Source organism: Brachyistius frenatus, unplaced genomic scaffold, assembly GCF_029030835.1.
Source record: "Brachyistius frenatus isolate BFR_SWC_R1_liver_20210118 unplaced genomic scaffold, ASM2903083v1 Contig_149, whole genome shotgun sequence".
NCBI classification, from domain to species: Eukaryota; Metazoa; Chordata; class Actinopteri; family Embiotocidae; genus Brachyistius; species Brachyistius frenatus.
The window spans coordinates 614,646-630,011 of record NW_027210748.1 but is presented as its reverse complement, the minus strand read 5'-3'; the positions used below and the strand labels follow the sequence as shown (position 1 = coordinate 630,011).

General features: G+C 43.3%; 1 protein-coding gene across 1 annotated transcript in view; it reads right to left on the bottom strand.

Moving 5' to 3' along the window:
• LOC138631132 (xenotropic and polytropic retrovirus receptor 1 homolog) overlaps positions 1 to 15,366 on the bottom strand; it is a 45,982-nt gene that overhangs the window by 10,767 nt on the left and 19,849 nt on the right. The window contains exons 2-7 of the mRNA XM_069715898.1: positions 14,168 to 14,219; positions 6,438 to 6,539; positions 6,028 to 6,251; positions 4,650 to 4,799; positions 3,939 to 4,022; positions 942 to 1,023 (exon numbers count right to left, since the gene is read on the bottom strand). Coding sequence (XP_069571999.1) covers positions 942 to 1,023; positions 3,939 to 4,022; positions 4,650 to 4,799; positions 6,028 to 6,251; positions 6,438 to 6,539; positions 14,168 to 14,219 — 694 coding nt within the window. The remainder of the gene's footprint in view (positions 1 to 941; positions 1,024 to 3,938; positions 4,023 to 4,649; positions 4,800 to 6,027; positions 6,252 to 6,437; positions 6,540 to 14,167; positions 14,220 to 15,366) is intronic.

Sequence of the window (15,366 nt, the reverse complement as noted above, 5' to 3'; positions counted from 1 at the left end):
CAGGCAGCAGAACGTTCTCCACGGCGTCTCCAGACTCTGTCACGTCTGTCACATGTGCTCAGTGTGAACCTGCTCTCATCTGTGAAGAACACAGGGCGCTGACGGAGAAGCTGCCGATCTCGGTGTTCTCCAGCAAATGCCAATCGCCCCACACGGTGTCGGGCTGTAAGCACAGACCCCACTTGTGGACGTCGGGCCCTCGTACCGTCCTCATGGAGTCTGTTTCTGACAGTTTGAGCATAAACATGCACATTAGTGGCCTGCTGGAGGTCATTTTGTAGGGCTCTGGCAGCGCTCCTCCTGTTCCTCCTTGCACAAAGGAGCAGATAGCGGTCCCGCTGCTGGGTTGTTGTCCTCCTACGTCCCCCTCCACGTCTCCTGGTGTACTGGCCTGTCTCCCGGTATCTCCTCCGTGCTCTTGACACTGTGCTGACAGACACAGCAAACCTTCTTGCCACAGTGTGCATTGATGTGCCATCCTGGATGAGCTGCACTACCTGAGCAACTTCTGTGGGTTGGAGACACCTCATGCTCCCTCTAGTGGTGAGGACACTGGCAAAATGCAAAAGGGACCAAAAATCATCCAGAAAGGACGAGGACAGAGAAATGGTCTGTGGTCACCACCTGCAGAACCATTCCTTTATAGGGTTGTCTTGATAATTGGCTCATTTCCACCTGTTGTCTGTTCCATTTGTACAACAGCAGGTGAAACTGATTCACAATCAGTGTTGATCTGAACTGGACAGCTTGATCTCCCAGAAGTGGGATTGACTGGAGTTACATTGTGTTGTTTAAGTGTTTTTTGAGCAGTGTATATTTCTGGCCTGTGCACACTGACAGCTGACTGTCAGATTCCAGGGAAGTAAAAACGGAGTCATCATCACAAGTAGTGCAGTAGACGCTCACAAACGTACGCGCGTGTGTGCGTGCGTGTGTGTTACCTGTGATGACCACAGTGACCAATAAGACGAGGAATACTCCGCAGTAAAGGCCGACTCTGAACGTGGTCCAAGCAGGAGCGGGCTGTGGAGAGACAGAAACACCTCAGACCTACATATTTACATCATTTTAAAGTGGTCATTTAATCAAAATGATAACCGTAATAATGTTTTGATATACCACTGGGCCATATTTTAACATTCAGATGGTTGTCCAACCTTTTTGTTCAGTACACCAACAGATAACCATCAAAGTAATGATTCACTTGCATTCTTAAAGCCACTGTGCAGCTTTTCTTTCTGATTACATTAAATTATCATAACGGATATTGTTATATAATGTGATTTAATAATGAGCACTTTGCTTTGGCAATAATGTAAATTTAACATCTATTCCAGTTAATCTCAGTAGATGTGATGTGAGACAGAGGCAGACAGAGGTGGGGAAAGGGGTGTCATAGAAGAAAGATGGGAAGTTAAGAGATTGTGGTTCGTTTTATTGCTTGATATATATATATATATATATATATCCATATATTCTCCAGTATATCTTATATGAGTTATAATAATGTTTCAATACGTTATTATTATTATTATAAATTTAACTTTATTCTGCGTCACTCACCTCCTTCTGGTCTGTCATGTGATCAACATCACCTGCCTACTCTACTTGTATCCAACATTCCCTTTATTTCCACAATCATTGAAAAAGCTGCTGTCAATCAATTGCGTGACCATCTGCACAGGAATAGTTTCAAAGATTTTCATTCAGGATTTAGAGAATCAGCTGTGGTGAAAGTTATCTTCTCATTGCCTGGCACAGTGGACTCGTCTCTATACTTCAAGGGTTAGAGTGACACAATGATCACGACATTACATTACAGAGACGGCATGTCATTTGGATTGAAAGAACTGCTATAGGCGGGTTTGAATCATATTTCAATTGCAATTTGTTTATATCAACCACACAAAAGTTAATTCTGGAGCTCCACAGGGTTTTGTGCAAGGACCAGTACATTTTGAGTTATACATGCTTCTGTGAGGCAGTATTATTAGGAAACACAGCACATTTCCATTGCTAAGCCAGAGACTCAGCTATATTTATTTATGAAGCCAGATGAAACAAATCATTAGTCAAACTTAAAGCATGTCTTGAAAACATAAAGACCTGGACGACTGATAATTCTTCTACTTCTGCTTCTAAATTCAGAAAAAAACTCCATAATATTGTCCATATTATAAGCATCTTGTCTAAAACTACACTGAAATCGAAATTGATGCTAAAAAAACAAGTCCATGCATTTATTTCTAGGCTGGACTATTGTAATTGCTTATCATCAGGATCTCTCAGTGACTCTCTGAAAAGCTTTCAGTTGATCCAAAATACAGCATTGAAGGTACCGAGATCATATTTCTACCCGTATAAGCTTCTCTTCTTTGGTTCTGTGTAAAAATCAAGACTGAAATTAAAAATCCTTCTCCTTACAAAGTCCAGAGTAACCAACCTCCATCGTATCTTAAAGACCTCACAGTAGCCTCTCATCCCATCAGAACACTTTGCTCTCAAATTACAGGCTTACAAAGAGTACAAGTTTCATCACTTGATCGTCATCAGTTCCTGAATTACACTCGTTTTCGTGAGCGGTGGTCCGGCTGCGTTTTCCTGAATGTTGCAGAGAGCACACATCACAGTTTGCAACAATTTTTGGGGGGAAACGAAGGCAGTCGGTGAGTAGGAGTGGTGGGGAAGGATGATCGTGTTGTTGTGGGGGAGACTCTTGAGCGTTTTCATTGCGCTGTGGGCGGGTGTTGGAGAACCTAAGTGCCATTGCGCCAAAGTTTGGATCATTTTGCACCCAACGTTTTTTCCTCAGAAGGTCACAGTAGAACTTGGTGTTGACAGTCTGACCTTGCTGGGGGGTGAATTCACGGTGCACAGTGCCTGACCTGAGGCGCCTTCTTCCCCTCGGTAATGCGAATGTCACTCAAAGCACCTCACCTGACTTATTGCTTCTTTTGCGCAGCCCTCCTGAAGCATTGTAAGAGTCCGGTTTCCAGAGTTTGTCACGTCCATGGAGAAATCGCTGATGCACCCGGACCGCTGCTCACAAAAACGGGTGTAACTCCGAAATGGAGCTCAGGATGATGATCAAGTGATGAAATGTGTACCAGTCACTCATCAGCGTTATATCTTTCTCCTGCTGCGTGCACCTGTACGACCAGCGGTCTGAGAACTTATTGATCCACCCTCAGATACTGCCTGAGCTTCTGGAGGACCTCCCAGGATGCAACGAGCACCTCTCTCTTCTCTCTCGTTCACCTTCCATAAATTATTGCATTATTAGCTTTGTGTGCGTTATTGTTTGCTCTGTCTCTGTGCTTTTCTTCTTCCTCTCTACTCTTCTTTCACCCTAACAAGTTGAGGTAGATGTCCGCCCACCTCTGATTCCGGTCCCGTCAGAGGTTTCTCCCTGTTAAAGGTTTTTCCTCTCCATTTTGCTCATGTGGGAATTGTTGGGTTTGTCTGTATAACGGTATATACGGTCTCAACCATCTATTTTCAAGTTCCCATAAGATCATTAATGTTGTGATTTGGTGCTGTATAATAAAATGTAATTAAACTGATTCAGTAGCCTGTCTTTACTTAAACACTAGTCACCGTTATGTCTTATCCTGGATTGTTTTCATTATATTTAAGATACAATATGGAACAAACCCAACATTTATTTTAAATTTCATTTTTTCCTACAAATTAGACAACACCCTTTATTAGCTGAATACTCTGTATTAAGAAGATATTGTTTGCCACGATATTTTGTACACTGTTGTAATATATTTTCATAATCTCACTGACTCTGTTGCAGTCAGAACTGAACATTATTAACCAACAACATGAACAAGTAGAAGTCTGATTGTGAGCAGGAAGAGGACAGCGGGAGTGTTTTGGTTCCTTCACTTACATAAACACTTTGAGCAGGAGGCAGTATATGTGTGTCCTACCTGTGCAGCTCCCAGCGGAGGAACCCTCAACCTCTTCATGGCCCTCTGTCGGTCCCCACCTTCCAACTCTGTTGTGACCAACGCCTGGAAGACACATGGAGACTACTGAGGGTCTCTGAATCCTACAGTTCATTTTAAATTCCATTGCTGACACTGATGACCTTGTTTTGGCAATACTGTGCAGCCATGCGTCGGAAGTATATTTGAATTTGAGTGTGTTGACGGGAATATCTGGTAAGAATCTGGTAATATGTAACATAATATAGAGGCTATGCCTCAAAATCATGCGATGTATTGGGATACTGTAAGGAAGAAGATAGATTGCAATTTTCTAAATGTAATTTTGAGAAAACTGTCATCGTACACCCTAATTCTTGTCTTAGTTTACAGGAAGTAGATTGGAATAGTCAAAAGGCTAAACATAGATCATGATACGGCTCTCTCTTGGTTGGAGGTAAAATCACAACACAAATGTTTGCATGTAAACTATTAATTACAAATCAATAGTGCTTTTGAGAATCAATACAGTGTCACTAAACAAAATATTGTGATATTAGTCAGTTATTTTCAACCCTACTGTGCATATACAGTGTGTGTGTGTGTGTGTGTGTGTGTGTGTGTGTGTGTGTGTGTGTGTGTGTGTGTGTGTGTGTGTGTGTGTGTGTGTGTGTGTGTGTGTGTGTGTGTGTGTGTGTGTGTGTGTGTGTGTACCTCGGTCTCAGAGATGAGTTGTGTGATCTTCTTGCATGTGTAAAATGGAGCCACTTCAACATGTGCCACCCTCCAGTCAGCCCCCCTCGATGTCTCCAAAATCTTATCATGCTTCTTCAGGATCTTTCTGAAACCTGTGAAGTTCAGGTTCTGTGGAGAGACGGAGGGGGAGACGGAGCGGGAGATGGAGCGGGGAGACATAGGTGGAGACGCAGGGGGAGACAGAGGGGGGAAACAGAGGTGAAGATGCAGGGGGAGACAGAGGTGGAGACGCAGGGGGAGAGGGAGGGGGGAGACGGAGGGGGAGACAGAGAGGGAGACCGAGGGGGGAGACAGAGGGGGACACAGAGGGAGATGGGCGGTCAGTAAAACCTGTCAACAGCAACTGATTAAACACGTGATGAAAGATGTGAAACAACAACACTCATGTGAATCATCTCCGTCTCCACATTTAGTTCCTGAAGATTTCTGCCTCTAGCTGCTCCACAATGTCCCTAAGTTGTTGTCTAACTTTGTCTTCTGGAGCCGACAGGACTGTGAGCAGAGCAGGAAGTGTAAACGAAAACAGTCGAGCTGCAGGATGGACAGCCACAAATAATGAGCTAAACAAGGCTAAAAAGCTCAGAGGTGAGAGGGACCGCAGAGTTTGAAGATTAGGTTTTGTTACTGTGAGTGTGGGACTGGAAGTAATGATTATCTTCATTGGCAGTTCATTTGCAAATCAATTTCTTGATTGATTCAGCCCTCAGTTTCATCAATAACATGTCACATAACAGTGGAAATTGCCAATTCAAATCTCCGACAGCTGAAGGAGAGAAATTCAGTAGCTTGTTTCATTCATCCGACACTACAAATATATATTTACTTTTGTGTATATAGCTTGTGTGTATTTATACATTGGTCTTTAGTTTGTTTTTATACTTTTTCTAAAAGATTTTTTTGTGCGTATTTGTAATTTTTTTCTTCATGCATAATTATCTGCTCCTACCTGTATTCTAAACTACTGTGACAACTAAATTTCCCCACTGCGGGATTAATATAGTCTCATTTTATCTCAAATCTCAAATATTTGAACAATAATGTGGAAATTGAAATAAACGTTGCAACTCCATATGAGTGACGCCTCTCACATTACATGTTGTCTGTTTATCCACTGCCTGCATACAAATATTATATCATGTTTATATTTTAACTCCAGCATATTTCTTTTATTATTTATTCCCACTGATCAATAGAAATGTCCCTGTCAAATACTCACAGATGCGGAAGTGTGTGTGTGTGTGTGTGTGTGTGTGTGTGTGTGTGTGTGTGTGTGTGTGTGTGTGTGTGTGTGTGTGTGTGTGTGTGTGTGTGTGTGTGTGTGTGTGTGTGTGTGCACCTGATAGTTCTGCAGCAGTATAAGGCTGAGGTAGAACTCGGAGAAGGCCAGCTGCAGGTCCTTTATGTTTCTGTGTTTGCATCTCTCCTGCTGCGACAGGGCGAACACAGTCTTCCTCCTCCTCAGGCCCCGCCCATTGGCTGAACTCTCCCTCTGGGCGTCCAATGACGATTGCAGCTCATTCTGCAGCGTGGCAAATCGCCGCTGAGCCTCAGCCAGCTTCTCTGGAAGGAGAGCAGGTGAGAGATGTGAAGGACAGAAAAAAAATTGACTAAGAGCTAGACAGTGACTGTGTGTGTGTGTGTGTGTGTGTGTGTGTGTGTGTGTGTGTGTGTGTGTGTGTGTGTGTGTGTGTGTGTGTGTGTGTGTGTGTGTGTGTGTGTATCAGTGGTGTCAGGTGGAGTCATTACCAGAGTAGAAGGTGTTGATTTTGGCCAACTCTTTTTCACACGCCTGGAAGAACTTCTCCTCAAACTTGGCATAGTACCTCTTGACTGTATCCTCATCTGTGACTGCAACAAGAGACAAGTTATTAGAAGAATGAAGTTTATTTGTCTCACAGCACTGATTTAATCACCTTAACGATTCTCAGCGGAGATTGAAGATGAATCAGAGGGCAGGAAGTAGAAGCAGAGGGGACACCAAAGGCAGAAAAAAGGAGGTAGAGGGCAAGTAGGTAGAGGGCTGACTCAAAGCACTGTCCAGTCCTACTCCGACCAGCAGAGGGAGCAGTGAGACAGCAGCGGGAGCAGTGAGACAGCACCAGATGATGTTTTTTGTTTGATTTTGATTTTATACACTTTATTAATCCCCGAGGGGAAATGTCTTCACTACAGCAGGGGGGCTCTCAGGGGGGAGGTGCTGCAGCAGGCTGCCACTAGCGCGGCGCCAGGTAACCTGACCTGAGGTGCATGTTTTTGGATGATGGGAGGAAGCCGGAGAACCCGGAGAGAACCCACGCAAGCACAGGGAGAACATGCAAACTCCGCACAGAAAGGCCCAGGACCGGATTCGAACCCGGAACCTTTTTTGCTGTGAGGTGACAGTGCTAACCACTGCACCACCCCATGTGTGTGTGTGTATGTGTTTGTGTGTGTATGTCTGTGTTTGTATGATGTGTGTGTGTGTGTGTGTGTGTGTGTGTGTGTGTGTGTGTGTGTGTGTGTGTGTGTGTGTGTGTGTGTGTGTGTGCGTGTGCGTATCTTTCTGTATTTGTTATGTATTCTGTTCCTCCCATTGAGTCAAGTGCTGTTTCTTACTTTCACCATAACAAACAGTCCTGTAATTTCCATCATTTTTTTTTGTCTCGACTATTTCAGATGTCACGCCGGAGCCAACAGACAACCTGCGTGTCCAACTACTAACATGTTCCCGCCGTCACGGCAACAACAACATAACAAGAGTCCGGCCAGGTGGTTTTGAGTCAGACTGTGAACACTGTGATTCACGGTGTTTCAGACCTGCTGCTTTTAGACAAGACACCAAATTAACTTAATTGGAGTGTCCCAACCTCTCCCTCCCTCTCTGTCTCTCTGTCTCTCCCTCCCTCCCTCTCTGTCTCTCCCTCCCTGTCTCTCTTTCTCTCACTCCCTCTCTGTCTCTCTCTCCCTCTCTGTCTCTCTTTCTCTCCCTCCCTCCTTCTCTGTCTCCATTTCTCTCCCTCTCTCCCTCCCCACTCTCTGTCTCTTTCTCTCCCTCCCTCCCTCTTTGTCTCCATTTCTCTCCCTCTCTCCCTCCCCCTCTCTGTCTCTTTCTCTCCCTCCCTCCCTCTTTGTCTCCATTTCTCTCCCCTCCCCCCTCTCTGTCTCTCTTTCTCTCCCTCCCTCCCTCTCTGTCTCTATTTCTCTCCCTCCCTCTCTCACCAGGACTAAAACACACAAAGGTCCACCACAGTCAGACTACTGTAATCTTCTAATCCCTTTTTGGCCTTATTCTGCTCCTTTCTCTCCGTGTCTCAGCTCATGTCATTGTGATTATTATCATGACAACATGTCTGTCTCTCAGTAATAAGCTATACTTTCCATCGGACAATTGATGTTTTTTAGTTGTATTTTTCTGCAACACCCTGCTTTGCTTAGCGGTGCACACGTTCATGTTTGGAAACCCTCCAATGCAGCAATCTGGCCTCTGAGAATTGCTCAAAGGCACTTAACTGGGAGTTAGAGGAAGGGTAGGTGTCACATGTTATTCAAAGGTCAGTTTGCATTATACAGCGATCAGCCACAACATAAAACCACCCGTCTGATATTTGTGTCGGTCCCCTTTGTGTTGCAGCGACAGCTCCGTCCTCCTGAGGTGTGAGCTTCCTCTGAAGGGGTTCTGTGGTATCAGACGGCAGCACGTTAGGAGCAGAACCTGGAAGTACTTAAAGTTGCATGATGGGTCCACCGTGGATCAAACGTTACCCAGAGCACCACACCGTGTCTTCCAATAGCGTGTCTTGGGCATGCGCACCTGGCCGTCCACCCGATACGAATAAAACTGTTGGTCTGGTTCTGACGCTCATGGGCTCATTTGTATGCGCTTTCGCCAGCGCACAGAGGTCGGCATGATCCCTACGGCTACGCAGCCACATGAACTGTGATGCGCTCTGTGTTCTGATACCGTTCCACCAAAGCACAGCATTACAGTACGCAGTAATTTGTCCTACAGTAGCTCTTTCGTGGGATCGGACCTCAAGAGGCCAGTCTCTGCTTCCTTACGCACATCAATGGGCGGTGGGTGCTCAGGACCCATTCAGTTTCACTGGTGGTCCAACTTGGGATCACTCAGGTACTCACCACTGCAAACCCAGAACCCCGCACAGGACCTGCTGCCTCGCAGATGGTCTGACCCAGTCATCAAACCGGGACAATTTGGCCTTTGTCAAAGTCGTCCATGTCCTCACGCTGACTGTTGATGTGATAATGTGATACCATGATTATCCGTGTTATTCTCTTTGTGTCTGCGGTGTTGATGTCGTGGCTGACAGGTGTTTTTGCTCTCTTACTTTTACAAGTACAGAACCTACGATCGTGTTGCTCACAGCATTAAAAAGGAAGTTAAGTAAAACCTCTCTCAACCCCCCAGGACTGAGGACAGAGAACGTGGATTAGACCATAACATCAGGTTCGGTGTCCGCATTAAAATGTCAATTTTGTTCATCTTTTAAAAAAATGGGTGCAACCGCTTCATCGGTTTCTGAGGGGAAATCCGGTTGCAAAAATGACAGAATAATCTGCGATCTTAGTAATTATGTGAAAGTCAGCAATGTACAGAGAATAACTTCTGTGCCATTTATGAATTCGCTTAAAATAAAGGCATCAGTGGAGTGGCTGGATCCGTCTGTCCTCAAAGTACCAAGAGATCTACGAGAACTTCACTCCTGATTCTGCCCAGATGATCTGCACCGACGAGCTGAGAGCAAACTATACATAAATCAATAAACACTGAATTTAAGGTATAGAGACACAGATTATGAAAACAATGTTCATATTCATGAAACCCAGACCAAATCAAAAAGGTTTTTCATGTTCAGTAACCTGAACTTTGACACTTGCAGGTTACGTTGAACTTCATTTTACCTTGTCAAAACAAGCGACTTATTCACAACAAACTGTCCTATATTTAACACAAATACATGGAGAGCATAATATTTAATGCTCCTAGTTGGCTGTGGCACTTTGTAGGAATGATGACATTGACAAACAGATGACCCAGGTAGACATGAGTTAGTGAACAGGACAGTGTTGTCAGTGTTGATGCAGCGATGCACTCAAATTAGCAGGTTTAAGTAGGTAAGAATGAGAAGTGAGGAACAGGATGAGGCCCAGTGTCCAAGTGTTGGAGAAGAAACTCTACACACACTTCTGAAGTTATAAAACCATTACAGGATGCTGTCACAGAGTATTTTATCAAGTTTAATGTAATTGATTATGACACCTGCTCTGATGTAGCTAAAGTAGCTAACATAAGCCCTTTTGGACAGATTGGTGTTTCCTCACTGACGATAAACCACCAGATGTGGCCACACCGATCTCTGTAAACAGTATCTGATCTGAATGCCGCAAACAAATTAACATTTGCCTCGATTTAATTGGAGTAAAGACAACTTTCGAAGATGAAAATTCCACTTGGTCACATAAAACTACAAATATCTACATGTAAAGTGAGACAAAGTTAAAGTTTAGTTTTTTCTGTGGTTTTTAAAATTGTAATTTGGGTGAAACATTTTAATCATGACATCGTATCCAGGCCAGTCAGTAAGGTTAGGTTAGGTAGTTACTTTATTAATCCCCGAGGGGACTTTTTTTTTTAAGCCTGTGGATTCAAACTTTGCCATCACAGGCAGGCTTCTTTAATCTATATTCCTACCATGTTAGTACAACATATAAACAATTTGATGCAAAAAACTTACTTAAAACTCATTTTACGTCGCAATTTTGGAGAAAATCCGCCACAAAAATCAAACATTTTTGATCACAACAATCACCAAAACACACACACACACACACACACACACACACACACACACACACACACACACACACACACACACACACACACACACACACACACACACACACACACACACCTTTCCAAAGTCAGATTAGGGGGGGGTCAGTGCCCCCTCCCACTCCCCCACAGCTACTCATTGTGCAGATCTTTGCAGACTTAAGACTTCCCAAAGCTAGTTAGAACAATTCTTTCAAACTCAGCGGCTGATAGTCGTATTGAGGAGAGATGAAGAGTGAGAGAGACAAAGAGCGAGAGGATGAGTGAAATGAGAACAGACAGATCTTTAGGGAGGTCTGGGTACAAGGTGGAGGGATAAGGGGAGTGATAGATGGTTTGTGGGATTGATCAAATTAGCCTGCTTCCATGTGAAGCTTTAATAATATCTCTAAAGTCGTTCTGAGTGTCCTAAATCTTTAGCTATATTATTTAAAGAATTTAGTACTTGTTGGTAATATTTAGTATTAGAATTGAAAATTGGGATTTTGCCGATTGTTTGCCAGTAATTTGGGTTGATGAAAACTGGTGCTAATTAACTTTCATAATTATACGATCAAGTCAAAGAGAAAGTTAATATGTTTCAAAATAAAGTAATTTCCTAGAGCGAGCAGGTGTCTGCGGGACAATCACAGACTGCCGTATATACAGTGGGTACGGAAAGTATTCAGACCCCTTTAAATTTTTCACTCTTTGTTTCATTGCAGCCATTTGCTAAAATCAAAAAAGTTCATTTTATTTCTCATTAATGTACACTCAGCACCCCATCTTGACAGAAAAAAACAGAAATGTAGAAATTTGTGCAAATTTATTAAAAAAGAAAAACTGAAATATCACATGGTCATAAGTATTCAGACCCTTTGCTGTGACACTCATATTTAACTCACATGCTGTCCATTTCTTCTGATCCTCCTTGAGATGGTTCTACTCCTTCATTGGAGTCCAGCTGTGTTTAATTAAACTGATTGGACTTGATTAGGAAAGGCACACATCTGTCTATATAAGACCTTACAGCTCACAGTGCATGTCAGAGCAAATGAGAATCATGAGGTCGAAGGAACTGTCCAAGGAGCTCAGAGACAGAATTGTGGCAAGGCACAGATCTGGCCAAGGTTACAACATAATTTCTGCAGCACTCAAGGTTCCTAAGAGCACAGTGGCCTCCATAATCCTTAAATGGAAGAAGTTTGGGACGACCAGAACTCTTCCTAGACCTGGCCGTCCAGCCAAACTGAGCAATCGTGGGAGAAGAGCCTTGGTGAGAGAGGTAAAGAAGAACCCAAAGATCACTGTGGCTGAGCTCCAGAGATGCAGTAGGGAGATGGGAGAAAGTTCCACAAAGTCAACTATCACTGCAGCCCTCCACCAGTCGGGGCTTTATGGCAGAGTGGCCCGACGGAAGCCTCTCCTCAGTGCAAGACATATGAAAGCCCGCATAGAGTTTGACAAAAAACACATGAAGGACTCCCAGACTATGAGAAATAAGATTCTCTGGTCTGATGAGACCAAGATTGAACTTTTTGGCGTTAATTCTAAGCGGTATGTGTGGAGAAAACCAGGCACTGCTCATCACCTGCCCAATACAATCCCAACAGTGAAACATGGCGGTGGCAGCATCATGCTATGGGGGTGTTTTTCAGCTGCAGGGACAGGACGACTGGTTGCAATTGAAGGAAAGATGAATGCGGCCAAGTACAGAGATATCCTGGAAGAAAACCTCTTCCAGAGTGCTCTGGACCTCAGACTGGGCCGAAGGTTCACCTTCCAACAAGACAACGACCCGAAGCACACAGCTAAAATAACAAAGGAGTGGCTTCGGAACAACTCTGTGACCATTCTTGACTGGCCCAGCCAGAGCCCTGACCTAAACCCAATGGAGCATCTCTGGAGAGACCTGAAAATGTCTGTCCACCAACGTTCACCATCCAACCTGACGGACCTGGAGAGGATCTGCAAGGAAGAATGGCAGAGGATCCCCAAATCCAGGTGTGAAAAGCTTGTTGCATCGTTCCCAAGAAGACTCATGGCTGTACGAGCTCAAAAGGGTGTTTCTACTCAATACTGAGCAAAGGCTCTGAATACTTATGACCATGTGATATTTCAGTTTTTCTTTTTTAATAAATTTGCACAAATTTCTACATTTCTGTTTTTTTCTGTCAAGATGGGGTGCTGAGTGTACATTAATGAGAAATAAAATGAACTTTTTTGATTTTAGCAAATGGCTGCAATGAAACAAAGAGTGAAAAATTTAAAGGGGTCTGAATACTTTCCGTACCCACTGTACAATGAATCATCTTCCAGACATTACTGTTGTTGGCCGTAGCTCTGAGTTGGGAAAAAAAAAGTCACAGAAAAATGCTTAAAGTGAACTGAAATAGAGCAGAAAATGAAACCAAATGTCAGTGTGAGCACGAACAGTTGGGAGGATGTGTTCATCAGTCAGGAGATGAGAAGGGAACATCCTGTGAATCACACTACGGTCAGTAGAAACATGCGACTCTTCGTCCTCGTTCGTTTCATTTATGTTCCTCTTCTTCATAAAGTGTATTTTTAAACTATGATTAGGTATATACCGTAATAGTGGCATAAAATGAACAGACAGCTGCAGACTGCCGGGACGCTATAGTGACTCACGGATACATCTGAATGTAGCTTCAAAGTGGAATTTAAAGTGTTTAAGGAGCAGCGGTTGCATCAAACAGGTTAGATAAGCAATAGACGTGTTCATGGAGCCAAACGCAGTGTGAGCCATCTGTATTTTTGTATGTTTGGTCGGTGCGGTTCGATCTAAGTGTTGTGTGACGTCATAATTCAGACCGAGAATAGGCCGTGCAAAATGGTCATAATCAATTCTGTCAAAATATCATGAAAGAAAAGATACCAGGAAAAGTCATTTGATGCTGGTCAGGCTGTTTAGTATTACTTAAAGTGTGTGCAGGGCAGTGACACAAAGAGACCTTTAATTACACGATGAAAAAAGACCTCGGAGACTCTTGGAGGCCTTAAATTTTGGTCATTTTGTGGCTCTTGTCCGTGTATTTTTGCAAAGACACATAATTAAACAATAATGCAGGATGAGGTAAGCCCATATACAAGTAATTGGAGGTAAAGAACATCACATGCCAATCTTGATGGCAAAGAGGAGTTTCATTTTCTCTGCCAGTGATTTTGTTTTGTGTGGTGTTGTGTATTATCACGCTTCCACCATGCAGCATGAGTACTGTTGCTATGGAATCCTGTTGGTTTAATATACTGTATATTGGATGCACACTTTGCATAACAATCATTAACCAAACTGGAAGATATTATAATATTCAATAATAATATTGTTCAGCAACTGCCCTGCTACTTTAATACAAATATTCCAAGCAAAAACTACATTTTATAAATGCTGCATTTAATATAGTCTGAGGTGAGCGGTGTACATCACACCTCCTGTATGTGGTTGCGAACTAAACGAGAGAATATCTAAATTTGGTGGACATGAATCAGATCTCTGCTAATTTGATTATTCATCGGAATTCATGGTGTAAAATTGGATCCAACTCTAATGTGTGTGTGTGTGTGTGTGTGTGTGTGTGTGTGTGTGTGTGTGTGTGTGTGTGTGTGTGTGTGTGTGTGTGTGTTTGTGTGTGTGTATCCGTCATACCTTCAACAGATGGGGCCTGGTCCTGAGCAGCATACAGCATCTCTTTGAAAGCCTGCAGACAGAACCAAACAAAAATAATAAATATTAGGCAGTTGCACTACATAATGAATCTTCTGAAAGGACATTCGGACAGTTAAAAAGTGCTGGTTTAAATAACTCCTGGGCGATTCTCAAAGCCTCAGGGTTAGTGGACAGCTGGTTCATTTATCACATTTTTACCACATTTCTTTTAAAAGCTAGATTATAAAGAATGCAATTACAAGAAAAGTGACCAGACAAAGAGGTGCATCTGAGCGTGGCACATCATCAAGGTCAGCTATGACATCACGCTGTCCAATAGACAACCAGGACTACCACTGACAGGAAGGTGCAATTGGACAAAAAGGTGGCGACACATTGGGGCTGCAAGAACTGTCACCAACCAACCAATGGCTGCTCTTACAGGCATTTGATATGGGTGGAGATGATAGTGATGATATTATTGATAAAGTTGAAAAAGAATAATACTTAATAATATTGAAAAATGTAAGACACTGGACAGCCCTATCCAGGATCAGAGTGGTAGAGGGATGGGCCATGATCTTAAAATGTTTGAATAGGCATTAAATCACGAAAAAAAAAATCCAAGCATTTATGCGACTATTGTTTTGTCTTAAGAAATATATTTTCCCTTGTTTTACCGGCAGACAGTAAAGGTGTATTGGTAATACACCAATAAAGAGAAACACGGGACGAGGCACCAGTAGAACTTGCGTGGCGCTTTGATGCTACGGCAAGAACAACAAGTTGAATAGTTCCCAGTGATTATTGAATAGTATTGTTGCCCATAAAGTGCCCATCCCTTGTTAGGTGTTCCTAATGAAGTGCTCCGTGAGTGTGTGACAGCTCGACATCTTTTATGGAGATCCATTTTTGGATTTACCAGCAAAGTGAGCCTCGATGACCTCTAAACCTCAAAGCTTGTTTCGTTGCTCTACAAGTAATGAAAAGTGACCGTCTGTACTCGGCAACATGTTATATTGGTCCTAACGTCTAAACAGCACACAGCTTTGTATTTTGACAGTAACCTGCGGTGACAAAGCGCTTTGTTCGCCAATTTCATGTCATGCTATCATCAGCAGGCACACATTTAGATGATCACAGAAAAACGACGTGCTTTCCCACACTCCTCCCGAGGCCCCTATGTGTGTGTGTGTGTG